Here is a 15,516-nt window from a genome sequence, read left to right on the forward strand (position 1 = left end):
TATACTTCCTAGGTACTGTCTTGTCATGAAATATAGTTACTTGTACAACCCTGTTTCTTGAAAATCAAGTTGAGATATTGGCCAGGGGCCTTTTTGGATACATTCTCTGACTCAGTGCATGTGTGACCTTAATTCTAGTGGAAAGTAGGAACCTCAATTTCAAACCCAGAACCATGCAGAAGACACTGATTTATTCACCCCCGTGGAGGAAGAGCTGTTCATCATAAAATGGGAGAGGGATGTGCTCTGGAGCTGACTACAGGGAGAAAGAATGTTCCCGGGTTATGCATGGGAAATGCGGCCCAAGGCGTGGCTGTTCTCTCTGCCCATTTTCTCAGCTCCACTTCTAGAGGCAGGGTGCAGAGAGGATCACAGAGAAAGCATAATTATTCTGCAGTAAGCTATTCAGCTTCCCAGGGAATCCGTAATTATTTTGGCTTTCAATTCTCTCTGGTTCTTTTTTCTGTTGATGTAGTTGCTATCGTTATTTTTGTTTAATCTCATGTACAAGTTAAGTTCACCAAACTTTTCAGTTCATGTCATATTATCATCATCAACCCAAGCAAGATTTCTCTCTCTTAATTGTCTTATTTTTCCCCATCCCCTCTGCTCCATAGCACCACCTCCAATATGTTTAACATTGCATTCTAATTTCAGCTTCTCACAAGGTTTCTCAACCTCCACACTAATGACATTTTGGCTGGACAACTCTTTGTTGTGGGGGGTTGTCCTATGCATTATAGGATGTTTAATAGCATCCATGGCCCCTACCCACTACATACCAGTAGTACCCTCCCCTCAAGTTGTGACAACTAAAAATGTCTCTGGACGTTGCCATATGTCCCCTGAGTGTGGGGGAGAGGGACTGGTGTGTGCAAAATCTCCCCTAGTTGAACCAATGGCTTATCACATTGGGAAGTCATCTGATCAGTTACCATTATAGCTTAGTGCGTGGCCACAACAGCAATATAACAAAATAAATAAGGCATGGCAAAGGAAAACTTCTCACTATGTGGCATGAGGGTGGAGGTTTCAGCTGGTTGAATCACAAGGGTAAAATTAAGCCTTGTAAATGTATCTACTCACTCATCAAATATATCTGCATAATGCTCAGAAAGGCCCTAAAACCTAGTGTTTAGGTGCTTAGGAGGTAGACCTACGTGGGAAATGGGTTCTGTCACTACCTATGTGACTTTAAGAAATCCCTTGACTTTTCTGAGCCTCATCTGTAAAATGGAGATGGTTAAAACTACCTCACCACATTAAATGAAATCAATCCTCTCTGAAGAATAGTCAGTAGACGACACCAAGCAAGCATTCAGTAAATGGAAACTGTTTGTATTATTGATACATCTGTATTCTATTTTCTTCAATAGAAAATTGATAGTCTTCTTGAGGAAGTGTGTTATTAACTCTTTGGAAAAAAGCATATGTAGGTTTTTTCAACTAGATAAAGCTTAACAATAAAACCGAGCCACAGAATTGTGGCAGGAAAAGCAACTTCTGGGAAGTGGAGTACAGTGGTATGACACAGTTATACAATAACATTTGTTTAATTAAGCAAAATTAAGATAAAAATAGAACCATTGAATCTTAAAACTGGAAGCTATCCTATATTTTAGCAGAAGTAAGAAAATGTGACAGTGAAATGTATGAGAATGTCTTAGATACCATAGGAATGTATACAAAGGAGTATAGCTCCAGAACTCTGGAGCCAGAAATCCTGCTCCTACTGCCTTACCTCTCTTGTGCCTCAGTTTCTTCAACCATATAATGATGATAATGATAGTACCTACTTCACAGAGTTATTGTTTGGATTAAATCTGTTACTTTACATAAATTGCTTAGAACAGTGATTGGCCCATAGTAAATACTATATAACTGTTGGCCATTATTATTACTATAATATTATGAGTCTATGGGAATTCAGAGATGAAAACATTACTTCTAGCTGGAGAGAAGGCTTATTATAGAAAATAACATTTGAGATGGACCTTGAACAATGGGTATGAATGAGGCAAGGGGCAATGTCTGTAAAAAACATTTCACACAATAGGGACAGCAGACACAGACACTAAGCAGAGGTCAAAGTATTTGGCAAATGGTCCAGTTTGGCTAGAGCGTAGGATACAATGAGGAATAGATAGAGGTTCCCCACTCCCTTCCATCGGAAAGTAGAGCGTTCCTATGAAACCTTGTGTAAACCGAAATGGTATAAAGTGAATAAGCAGTTGCCTTATGATATGTCTTGCTAATGGATGCACAAAATAAATCAAAATAAAGCACAGTTGCTCACAGACGCAGTTCAAAGCTATGGAGCCTTCATACGGAGATACTGAGTTTAGTTCCCCGGGAAGGGGCTTGGTGGCGCCACTTTCGCCGCTGGGGTGCCCACTGCCTCTAAAACGGCTCCTGCAAAACAAACACTGAACGACAATTTTTGCTTTTCATCTTTTTTGTGAAAGCAAAAATCCTCTTCAGATTTCTTTCAGTCAGCTAAAACAGGTACTAATGTAGGTCTTTCATAAAAGCCAAGTGGCGTAATGCAAAGTTTTTGAAATCAGAGGATACCTGTATATTTGAGTCAGATTAGGGGGAACTTCGAATGCCAGGCATTACTTTGTAAACAATGAGGAAAATTATTTTTAAAGCAAATGTTCAAATTTTTTAAAAGACTACAGAATGTTTTATAAATAAATACACACATATTCTAGACTAAATCAAGAAATGTTTGTCAAGAGATCACATTTTTCAAAATTGATCACAAATGTCATGCAATTATAGAAAGAGTGTTTATAGGAAAGGGAAAAAGGAAGGTAGGATATATTTTATTAACCTATAATATAGAGAAAAACGTTACCAATTTTGAACTCCATACAGTGATTAAACATGTCTAAGAGCAATATGAAAGCATTTTTTTCTGAAAAATATTGTTCACACAGAAATAGAAAAAACTTCATACATTGATTGTGTAATTCACCTTTGGTGTAGGGGAACTCAAAGAGGATTAACTGCTAGTCCAACCTAGTTCAGAATTCAGTGTCTCAAAGATGAACAGAGAAACAGAAACAGAGGAAATTATATTAAAGATTGCCAGAGAAGAAGGAAATTACAGTTTTTCACCAAAAAATACCAAAACACCACTCACTAGAAGCAACTTATATAAGATTTATTACAATCATTAGTTATATTGTGAAAAGATTCTGTCTGCCTTAAAGCACAAGGCAGAGAAATAGATTTACAAAGTGTAAACTGTGACTCTCTGCACGACTAGCATTGAATTGGAGTGAAAAATTTAGATTTGGCACCATCTATTATACATGTAGGCATATTCTTGACTGAATAAGATTATTCTGACATGAATTAAGCTTCCATTCAACTCCAGGTAGCACAGACCTAAGCATTCAAGGTACTTGAACACAGTGAAAGAAAATGTGAGCAGACAAATGGAATCGAATCTAGGGCTATATAGACACATCCTTACATTGTTCTTTATTATTTGGTCTAAATGGTTTACATTCACATAGAAAACGTACAAAATGCAAAACATGATATTAAACCAGCCAGATATCATCTACTGAATATTAATTTGGAGGAACCAGCATTCAATGTGGTAAGAGCAGAAGTAAGATTGTGTTGGAGCATTCTTTGTCCACTGAAGAAAACCTGATTTTATTTTGTTTCAACCATGGACTCTAGTAAATATCGTGTCCTTTGGAGAGTGTAGTGGATAGCACGGTGTTATGAGCCTAAGCTGTCCATTCAGACTGCCATCGTCACCCTGTACGTCAGTTTCCTCATTTCCTTATCTGCACTGTTTCAGTGTAAGGCTAATACCTATCTCTAGAGGGATGGGGAGGATTAAGTGAGATTTTATGTGTAAAGAAGGCAGCAAGTGGCACATAGGAAAAACTCAATAATGTTCGCTCTTTTGCTTTTCCTCTTTTTTTTTCTTTTTTTTTTCCCTTGGAGCCCAAACTATGCTTACATAATTGGCAACATGACAGCAAGAAGTTGTGGAAAGCCTGGGTAATTTAGAAGATACCTGCAAAGAGAAAACTGAAAGAATACTTTGAAAAGAACTTTCTTCCCCAGACGTTACCATTATTTACCACATTTTATTTTTCTACATGAAAATATTTTCTTTACATGAATTCTTATTATTATCTATTTATCTCACCATCTATTTACCTATCTTTAAATTCTAGCCATAGATGTAAATGAAAAATTCCTGGGGGAAATTGCATAAGCAATTACAGGTACATGAAAGTATCATTTGCATCTTGAAATACACTTTTGCTTTGCTATATAGTTTAGTTTTATCTGGCAAAGTGAAAATAAGATCTTTCTTTCAACATGTGCAAGTTCATGCCCTAATCTTATGATTATCACAGAATATGGTGATACACAGTGTGTAAAGTATTAAAATGGGGGGAAAACCATAATCACACCTGTAAATGTTAAATATTATGCTTTAAACTCCTAAATCCTCTTTCCTTTCCTGTGTTATTTGAAAGAATTAGAATATCCCCATCTGAATCAGTTCAGATTCTACAGGACATATCTTCTATTTACAGACTGAACTTTCTTCTTTGCACTCTTTTAGGCATAGTCTATGGAAATCTCACAGAGAAACACCTGTCATGAGTAAAGACTAATGACAGGTAGTAGAAAGAAGAACACTTGGAAAATTTTACAATGTGGGTTCCATTTCCACATTGTAAAGATGAATTATCTAGATGATTTAAGATTTTTTACTCTTACTCTGTGGTAATTCTGAATAGAATGTTAATAATTTATTTTCTTGATTATTTTTGCATTCAAATGCAAGGACCTTCACTTGATCAACATCTCATCTTATTGATCTTATTCACTAATTCATTTATTCACTCATTCACTTATGGTTTGATTTGATTCAGAAATCAAACATCATGGTCTTGTTTGTGCTAAGCAGTTTTTACCCATGTAACATACAGAAACACAACCCAGATTCATTATTTTTTTTTACTGTCACAGTTTTAGCCATTTTGTTGTTTGTTTTTGTTTTGTTGGTTTTGGTTTGGGTTTGGGGTTACAAGAATTAAATAAAATATGTAATCTGAAGAACTGTCATTTACTCTATTGATACAGCATCAACATGCTTTCAATCTTTATTATTCCATGCAAACTGAGAATATGTGCCTTAGTTGATGTTCCCACTTCTCTTTCTTCACCTAGTTATACCCTCCTTTTCCTTCACAATATCATCTTCTCCAGAAAGGCTTACCTGCCCCCACCCTGGTCTCAGGTCTTCAGTGTCACTAAGAGGTTTGCTGTGCTCCTGCAGCACCCCACGCACATCTCTCCCCTGGAACTCACTGCATTATGTTTCCTTTAGTCTCTTCCACTCGTAAGCACCTCAGGCCAAAATAGGAGCTCCGTGTTATTCATCTCTGTATCCCTAAGGCAATACTTGACACAGATTAAGAATTCAGTAGGGGTTTCTTGAATTTGCCTAAAATGGACCAGATTATCTTTCTTCATATCCCTTTCAGATTTCAGTGTTACTTGATGAAGCTGTAGGAAGGCTAAATTCCCATTATAACAGCTTCTTAGTTATAGTGCTCTGGCCCTTCATTGTTATGTTTTGCTTTGTTTTTGTTTTTTCTGACCTTTAGCAAAGTTCCTCAGTAATGTAGTAAATGTTATATTCCAATATTCCCCCGTAGAGGACCACATCATCATTGAGAATTTCAGCATGAATCACCTTTTCTATTTTCTTAAGGCGCTGTTTCTATGACAATTTTCTTCATGAAAGCAGGAATTATTTTTTATTTTGGCAGAAAAAGTATAACAAAATCAAGAGTGACTAGATATTTATGAGGTTATGATGTCATAACCTGGTATTGGCCTTGGTGGAATACTATGTCAAGCCAGTAATTCAGGCTAGTAGCTACTTGCAGTTCATGAAATGTGTATGCCTTCCAGCTCTGTTGTAAATAATAACCCAGTAACTGATGCATTTTGTGTGCAACATATGGCACTGCTGCAGGGAAGTGCTCTAAGTGATAAAAATTAAAGAAAAAAAGGTCATTCACAGTAAATACTTGCCATCTGCTCCCAAGCAGGGTGGCAGGCAGCATCATGATGGAAATTTAGGTACTGTTCCTGCCCAGCCATAAATTGTTAAAGAGAACAGATGATATGTATTTTACAAGTCACTCAGTAAACAGCCATTCCTGAGGCAAGGGGTTCACTTCTATTGGAAGTTCTCTGCCAAGGGCAAGAAACTGAACCACAGTCAAAATAGAATTATCCTTCTGCTTTCATCTTCAATGTCAGAGGCCACACTGGTTGAATCACTCCAAATGTCTTCAATTGGATTGCTCATTCCCATGAATAATATACTAGACTGCACTTCAAAGTAAAGGATGGTCAGCCTGATGTGCTAATGAGAAGGAAATAACATCATAGTATAGGAAGAAGAAAATATATTGTAAGCTGTAGGTAGAGTGTGATAGACAGATAGATAGATGACAGATGATAGATAGATGATAAGTAGATAGATGATAGATCAATCTGTGTGTGTGTGTGTGAGAGAGAGAGAGAGAGAGAGGGAGGGAGAGGGAGAGGTAGAGAAAAAAGGCTTAAAGATCATATACTGAAATATGGATATTCATTCTCTGAGATGAAAACAAGTGAGTTTTCATCTTCATCCTTCTCTGGAATTTTATGATTTTCTGCAGTGAACATGTATTTCTTATAAAATCAGATAAAATATGCTACATTTTAAGAAATCATGTCAGAAGCAAGGAACTTAAATTCTTCAAGGTGTTAGGTTCCAGGAACTGGAAGAGGTGCTTGTGTGGTGGCTGGGGGAGTTTGAGATATTTGATGCTGACTCCGAAGAGCCACATATAGCATATAATTAAGCAGACAGGAGAGAAAATATTATGCCAATCGTGAAACCCAATAAATGAGGAAGTAGCAAAATCAAAATAAACATGAGTATAGGGAAGAGGAACTAAGACAATCAGATTCCTTTCTTTAAAAACATGTTTTATTTTAAACTAGAGTGATCATTAAATTAGATAATCAACCTTATTCACCAGCCTTGGCTCTAAATTACTGTGGGCTTTCTCTGCAAATGGAACCCACTCTCCAAAATGGAAGAATTACTACTTTTGAGAATATTCCATTATGTTGCAAGGTCCTAAAGCAATCCCAAATGGGAAGTTCCCAAAAAAGTTTTGAGTAATGTCAGCACACTTTGAAAGCAGTATTTCTCATTTTTATGTGTGTTAAATTGTCAAACAATTTGTTTTTATACTCACATTCTATAAACCCTGAAAACAAGTGGGAAGACAGAAAATACTGAATGACCACACTTCTCTTCCTTTTCAAGCCTGCCTCTCTGCTCTCAGACTTTAACCTTTGTGACAGACTCGGGGCTTTTGCTGCTCTAAACCTCTGTTGATTCCTCCCATTGGTTTCCTACTATGGGAACCATAACCAGTGCCCACCAGTCGGTGGCCTTTGCTTCCCTAATGTTCTATCAATGCTGACAACTTGAGGGAACCCTGCTGCTGCACTGGGTCTGAGATAATAGCAACAGGAACCAGTATACGACACCTCAGGTCTCCTCACAATGCCTAGAACAGTATCATGCACACACAGTAGCATCTCAATATTGATTTTGGTTGAATGAGTGAAAACAACTTTTCATTCCCATTACACAATATTATTCAGTGGAATTCAGAATAAGAGTGTTTTATTTTACAACAAACAGTTCTAAAGCAGAGGTTTTCCCCGAGACCGTATCACAGCCTGAAATGAGAAAACAGTATGACAGCGTTCTAGTTCAGTCACAGGAAAGGGGCATTCATTTCTCTTCACTTTAATGCTCCATCTCCAGTTCCTGATTACTTCGAATTTGAAGGTACTTCTATGTTTGCTTTCTGAAAGCAGGATCATCTCATGTATACATATTAGTATAAATCTACAGGGTTCCTTCAGATGCCTCTGTGTCTTTAGGAAGTAAATATGTGTAAAGTGTATGTCCTCTAGCTAAATATAATTTATTGTTTTGCACCTTCAGTTTCTGTTGTATCTTGGGAAATTTGTCTCTCCAATGGTAGATTGGTCAGAATATGCTGACATAATGGAGAACCATTCTGGGAATCTGCAAATTTGGGGTTGGCTTGCCAGTATCCAAAATAACTTTAGCATGGCATGAATCATGGTGTTTCAAAGGTAGCACAATTGGCAACCAGTCATCTAATCAATCTTTTTATAGTAATGGTGAGGAAAGTGAGACCCCAGAAGTTTAAATGACTTTTGAAGAACACTTTACTAATCATTGACAAAATCGGGATTTAACCTCATTATCCTACTGTCTAATCACTACATTATATTATTCCACACAATGAGAGATGAACAGTCGTTACTTTTTTTTAAATCAGCACCTTTGAGATTAGGTTATTTATGAGCAATCCATCCATAGCCTTATCCAGTTTATAAATTCCTTGAGAATAGGAACTGTGTCTTACACATTTTTTATCTCTTACACATTTTTTATCTCTCACATATTAAATATATTATGTAACAGTATCTCTCAAACAAGTATTTTTTGATTGATTACTTGATTAACTGAGTACAGAGTTAATGTATAATTAGACAGTAATTTATTGTAGAACAAATAATACAGTTAGAAAACCAGAAATTATTTTGATATAGAAAGTTTATACCACTTAACAGTTTTTTTGGAGAGGTAATATGAATAATTAAATACATATATTTTATAGTCCCAGAGCTGCCATTTAATAGCTATGTGACCATGGGAAAATTAATTTTTTAAATATCTCTTCCTTCACGTTATAATGGGAATAATAACATTTACCTTATGCGGTTGCTTTAAAGATTAAATGTGGTTGTCTGCATAAGTACTTAAAGTGTCTTCAGATGGTGAATATCCAACAAATATTGGTTATCGTCAGCTGAAAAATGAGCACAATAATGCCTAAACCTTAAAGTTTTTAGAATATAAGTCAGGATATATATGAATGAGAGAGACCTATCTAGCTGGGGCATATTTTTTAAATCTCTTTTTATATGTTCTCTGAAGAAATCAGTGGGAAATGTGTCTTTATCTGCAGGCAATCTTGTGCCATAGAAATAGCAAGCTGCTACGGGAACATTGCAGTGTAAGGAAAAATACCAGGGGATATCCATGATTAAGTAGTTTATTGATGATCAATGAATATTTGTTGATGATAATGAAGATGTATTTTTTCCAAATGGAATCTATGCTTAGCTTGTGGGAGGAATTTTTTTAATTCTTTAAACTCTTAAAATGTCATGAAAGTATGGAATACTCCTATATCTTTTTACACAAATTTTTGTTCCATGTGATGTTCCACGTGAAACTGTGTAACATAAATATTTGCATGAACTGTCCCAGCCCTTAGAAGAAAAGTAGATAATACTCAAAGAAAGGTTGTCAAAGAGAAAATATTGGCCATAATCTATTTTTTAAATGCTTTTAAGTACAACTGCAGTTTCAGAAAAATGGAATTTGTCTAACAAGATTGCAGATTTATCTATACATGACTCGAAAGCTTAGCACCACAATCATGATAACAGTGTCTATAAAATTATATCCTAAGTTTTAGGGCTTACACTATTTCAGATAAGTTCAATCACATCTCAAATTATTTCCATTTCCATGGATACCAGAATAAAACACTTTTAGGTCTTTATCATTTACTGGGAGTCTAAATGAAGATCTATCGGCCCACGTTTAACATGAGGACTTTCATGGAAAATAAAATGCTGCTAAGCTCTCCCAAACTCAAAAACTATGTTGTAATTATTTATGTCACCCCTTTATTTCTTTTTTCAATTAATGTAGATGGACCTTATGGACTTCAAGTTAATTCTGATAAAGGGCTAAAAGTAGGAGAAGTGTTCACTGTGGATATTGGAGAAGCGATCTTGTTTGATTGTTCTGCTGATTCTTATCCTCCCAACACCTACTCCTGGATCCGGAGGACAGACAATGTCACATATGTCATTAAGCACGGGCCTCGCTTGGAAGTTGCATCTGAGAAAATAGCCCAGAAGACAACTGACTATGTGTGCTGTGCTTACAACAATGTAACTGGAAGGCGAGACGAAACTCATTTCACCATCATCATCACTTCTGTAGGTGAGTGTGATGTAAAAGGCAGGGATCCCAATGAAACACAAATGCACGATAGCCTTCCTCTACTCCTATTTTATACCTGTGTGGAAGAGAATATCATTGTGGGATTGTTCATATACTCTAAGAAACTCTTTCCTGAGTTAACTAAGCCATGGTTTCTAAGAGTCAAAGAAAGAAAACCCAAAGAATAATGGAGAGAGAATTCAATTGCTAGCTCCGAGGGGCTATAAAGAAAAAGGGAATTAAATAAATTACTTCTAAATGTATATTCTTGCTTTCCTGATTTTACAAACAGGAATATAAGAGAAGAGGTTATTCATTTAAAAGTTTTATATCTACTGTTGCATTAGGTCAGATGAATACATCTCCATGAAATCTGGTTTTCCTATCTGGCTCCCTTCTCACTGTCCTTCACAGGCTTCCCTTCTTCTTTCACCATTTAAAACCTGAAATCTGAAATCTGTGGGTGTTCACCTTAGGGGTCTCAACACCTTGGAAACTACACAATTTTGTAAGTCTGTGAAATTTGGCATTTTCTAGAAGTCATCTGATTTTCAGAAAGGTCATCAATCCAAGTAGTTAAGAATCACTGCCTAAAATATTTATGTCCACCAAATTCCCAACTTTCTGAGCCTTCTCTTTTCTCTCTACAGTATGATTTCATTCTTCTGTATGATTTCATTCACTCCCGTGGTTTCATGTGACACTGGTACATCCCAAATCTTTATCTTTAAAGATCTAAAACTGTATTCCCAGTTACCTTCTAAATGTCTCTACTTTCAAGTGCCAGAGGCAGCATACTGTTTCAATATATCAAAAATGAAACATCTTCTTTTCCCCCAAATTGCCATTCTTTCTGTATTCCCTGTTTAAATGAATGGTCTTAGTATCTACCAACCTTAGCCAGAAAGCTAAACCCCATCCCAGACTTTTTTCTCTTGCTTATTGCCCTGCCTAACATCCAGTCATCGAGTTTCCTTTCTTTCTATCTCTCAAGCCCATTCTCTTCTCTCCTTCTCCCTTCTCTCTTTTTCTCCCCTCCTCCTCCTCTTCCTCCTCCCCTTCTGCTTTCTCCTCTGCTTCCACCTTCTTCTTCTTTTGCTCTGTCCTCTACTGCTACTACTGCTACTGCTACTGTCAAGTCCTTCTTAGACTCTTCTTTGCATGCAGACGAAGACAAGCCAGATTCCACCTGGGGACAACCTGGGGACAGGCTTGGACAGGAAGTGGTGGTCAGGGTTTCTATGATTGGTAGAGGAACAAGTTTGCAAAAGGCGCCGCTCATTAATACCTTCTGCATTGGTGTCTTCTCTTTCTCTGTCTTTACAGCCCTGCTACCTAGAATAGGGCCTGTTACATAGACAGAGTCAGTACATGTTTCTTTAATATATAAAGCAAGAATATAATCCTTGGAATTCTTAGGCCAAATTTTGCAGTACTTGGCCTTTGGGCCATGTGCATCAAAATCACCTGGGGAGGTCTAATAATGTATTTTCATTAAGATACCTCAGACGTATCAGATCAGGACCTGGCAGCTAGGATCTTGGATCTGATTATTTAGCAAGCACAACTGTGACACCCACTTGTTTAAGGTGGGTTTTTTTTTCTCCATAGCCTTTTGAATTTAATTTAAAACTCTTAACGAGCCATTGAGAATGATAAGACTATTAAAAATTTACAGATTGATAAATATATGGTAGGTGGGGCCTTCCCAAGACTCCATGAAGTTGAGGGTATTCATATTTGCAAAATCATTTCAGTACATTAGAATTTACATACTGGCATGGTGAGATTTTGTTTTTTATCATATGAAGAAAATACCACACTCTCTAGAAGAGTGATATCCAGTGGAACTTTCTGCAATGAAGGAAATATTTGATGTCTGCTCTATCCAGTATGGTAGTCCCTAGCCTCATTTGACTTTAGAGCACTTAAAATATGGTTTATGCCACTGAGGAACTGAAGCTTTTATTTCATTTTATCTGTATTAACTTTAATTTAAATGTAAATAGCCACATATGTCTAGTGGCTACCATATTGGATGATGCAGCTCTAGAATTTTTACCTGAATTATGCTTCACTTGGGCAGTAGTTAATAACATATTTCCCTTATAGGTCCCCAAAGCATGTATGTGTTCAGGGTTATATAAATCAGGCACTCATTCATTCATTATTTAACACCTATTATGGGCCAAATACTCGGGTAAACATTGAAAATGCCATTTAAAAAAAATAATTCCTGCTAACAAGATGCTCACAACTTCATATGGATGGCAGGCATGTATGTAAACAGCTAGCATTCTTTGCTTTCTATTTTACTAAATCTTTAATATGATTTAATGAGCTTTTTACCTCAGTGGTTAACTGAAACATAATTTTGAAACACACCATAATTAAGTATATAAAATAACTTTGTGGCAATCTGGATGTTACCATAGACTTGTTCCTCATGCTCACTGCAAGTGAAAACATGGCTATACTATGTAGGTGTATACTGCAGTGAAGCCTTTCTTACTACCTAAACTTTCTCCATTAATATTTAGCCAAGATATTGTCATAGTATCAGAAGCCCCCAATATTTGATTAAGATCTTATTACCAAGGTCCAAAGACAGCTACAGTCTTAATATCAAATAATTACCTTTTGTAAAATCTAAAAAACCTGTTTGACCAGTACAAAGACCAGACATTTGTTATTATTGTAAATAAGAAGAGCAGGTGCTTATTTTTCAGAAGGATTCAATGTTGTCAACATTCATAACCTCTTTGTGGCTTTTAGAGCTGTTTTCCAGCCCCCAAATGTCCACAGATCTTAAACAGCGGCAAATAGCAAAGAAAATGAGTACTATTGATGTGTTTTAAGTATTTGATTTTTTTTAAAGCTTTCCAAATGAATTAATCTCTGCAATGCAGATTAAGGGTACACCAAGCTACAGTGAAAAAAATGGACATCTCTTGTAACTATCAATTGAGCACTTACTGACCATCCACTTTGATGAGCTACCTATATTAATATCTGTGGAAAATTTGAAATAATTTAGAGGGATAAGATACCTGCCTCTGAGATATTTTCGAAAACAAGTTGTGTTTGGCATAACCAGAGTCCAGTTATAAGGAATAGATGAACATTTGTTTTTAATGAGGCAAAGAATGTGGCCAATCAAAAAGCCTCAACAATAAGAAGTGGGAGGCAAAGGGAAAAGGAGTCAAAGATGACTCCAGGGTCACAAATATGGAAATAAAATAACAAAGTCTGGAAATAATCAAAAGTTTTGTTAGGGACTTTCAGTTGGGGAGAGGAAGACTGGAGAATGTGACAATTAGCTCTATGTTTTCCTGCCTGTGTAAGACTAGAGCAGATGGTGCCTTCCAGCTCTGTGGGCTATGATTCACATCTAATTTGAGATATCAGTTGACCTTTCTGTATCTTAGTAGAGATATCCTAAAGAAAACAGGGGAAATAGGCAAATTCACACAGCTAGTTGGTAATAAAATAGTATCCAAATTCAAAACCCTTTTTTTAACCACTGTATAAACTGTCTCCCTGGATGTTCTTAACTGAGAATATCAATATCTAAAAGATATGTCACATATATACAAGATATGTCACATATATGTACAAGATAGTGTGTATTTTCTTATCATCTTAACTAACTTCATGCTATATACAAAGATACTCTGGTTTGTCCAGACATGTGTATAATTTCATACTAGTGAGAAATTATGAAATATCTGTAACTAAAAGTAACAGCTAGCATATAAGTTTCAAGGAAAGAATAGCAATTAAAGTAATAAATTAGCATTCATATTTTGGAGAAAGAATGATTTTATTACTTTAATTAAAGACTTCCTTGAATGCAAGTGTCCCTACTTTAAAATTTAACTGGGCCTAAATCACTATTGTGACATGCAATATGTATAAAATGAAAATGTTTATGATCAGAATGCAAATGTTCACATTTAATGAAAACATTCCACTGTATACACTATTAGAGTTCTCAAGAGCCACATGGCCATAGTTTGAGATTTAGCTATAGTAGAAATATTTTTGTACATGATTCTGCAAAATCTATAATTTTTTCATATCTATTTCTATTGCACATCTTTTCATAAAGAAAAGAATGGGAAAATGACACTACTCCTAGGCAGAAAGATAAATTTACTGATTTCTTCTAACTACCTAGAAATTTCTCTGGTTAGGATCTCCAGGAGGTGTAGTTCACCTTGGACCACGGGATATAACAACTGAGATAAGCTGCAGCCCTGACATCCAGAACCTGAAACGTTAGGTGACATCCCATGAGCATCTAGCATAGAACCACGGTGTCTGTCAGGTGGGGCCATAGTAGAGTGTGGAAATAGCGTGCCTCCCCAGTAGGGCACCTTCATTTCCATAGGGACATGAATCAGCGGCTGTAATCAGCTAACAGATTGGATGGGCGAGATCTCAGGACTCCATTCTGATCTTGAAATAGACACGCTGACTGGAGCATACGGCTATCCTGTTTTAGGTGCAGTCTCTCAAGCAGCAGGGTTGCGATGGATACCACACCTCTTGCCTATATTTGCACTTAATATGTTATTTCATTTTATTTGTTTGTCAAAGGAGGGGGCAAATAGCATTTGCACTAGGGCTTTGGTAAATGAGTCAGTCATGTTTAAATAATGGGGAGAGTGGCATGCTATGTGCTAAAGAGTACAAAACTCTCTGAAAGGAGGAAGAATGGGGCTCCTGCAAGTATCCAGAACTGCACTTGGGATCCCTATACATTCTTTGTGGCAATAGGGTCAGAATTTCCCTGCTGACTTATTTTCAAGTTGGGTTCTAGAAATCCATCTCTCTAAAATACACTTGCCTAGAGCTGACACAACGGCAACTGTGCCCCTTGATTTGATCCCAGAGATATCCGGCATTTTTATTTTGTGAATTTCAAATGCTGGACCTGGTAAATCTTGTGTGTTCTGGTAGAGAGAAGCAGTGCTGAGCATAGAGAGCCGGGATGCTCTAGAAGAGAAGGGGGCCCAACAGGGAAGATCATTTGTTTCTGAGAAAAGGACTATCTCTATTCTTCATTCTCCAGGGAAAAGACACTTGGCCTTTGCCATAGCCAGGGTTTTAAGCTGACAGGTGCTGGTCACCTCAGGGTGGTTCTCTGATGGAGGGCTAACAGAGGCCAAGGGAGAGAGAGGAAAGAGGGCAATAAGGAAGGAGTTTGAAGAAATAAAGAAATAATGGTAAAGGGAACGAGTTGGATCCTCTGTAGGACAGAATGTACAAATTCAGTCATTTTAGGAAACACAAAATAAAAGGGACAAAAAGGTAAAAATGGAGAG

General features: G+C 36.7%; 1 protein-coding gene across 7 annotated transcripts in view; it reads left to right on the forward strand.

Annotated features, from left to right (window-relative positions):
- The window catches only part of HEPACAM2 (HEPACAM family member 2), a 97,545-nt gene that overhangs the window by 20,062 nt on the left and 61,967 nt on the right, over window positions 1-15,516 (forward strand). For all 7 annotated transcript variants that reach the window (XR_011246600.1, XR_009520617.1, XM_069541014.1 and 4 more), the window contains one exon: window positions 9,890-10,186. Coding sequence is in view for 5 of the 7 variants with exons in the window: in XM_069541014.1 (XP_069397115.1) it covers window positions 9,890-10,186 (297 nt within the window). In the remaining 2 variants the exon portion in view is untranslated. The remainder of the gene's footprint in view (window positions 1-9,889; window positions 10,187-15,516) is intronic.

The sequence above is a fragment of the Delphinus delphis genome, chromosome 9, assembly GCF_949987515.2.
Source record: "Delphinus delphis chromosome 9, mDelDel1.2, whole genome shotgun sequence".
In the NCBI taxonomy this organism is placed as follows: Eukaryota; Metazoa; Chordata; class Mammalia; order Artiodactyla; family Delphinidae; genus Delphinus; species Delphinus delphis.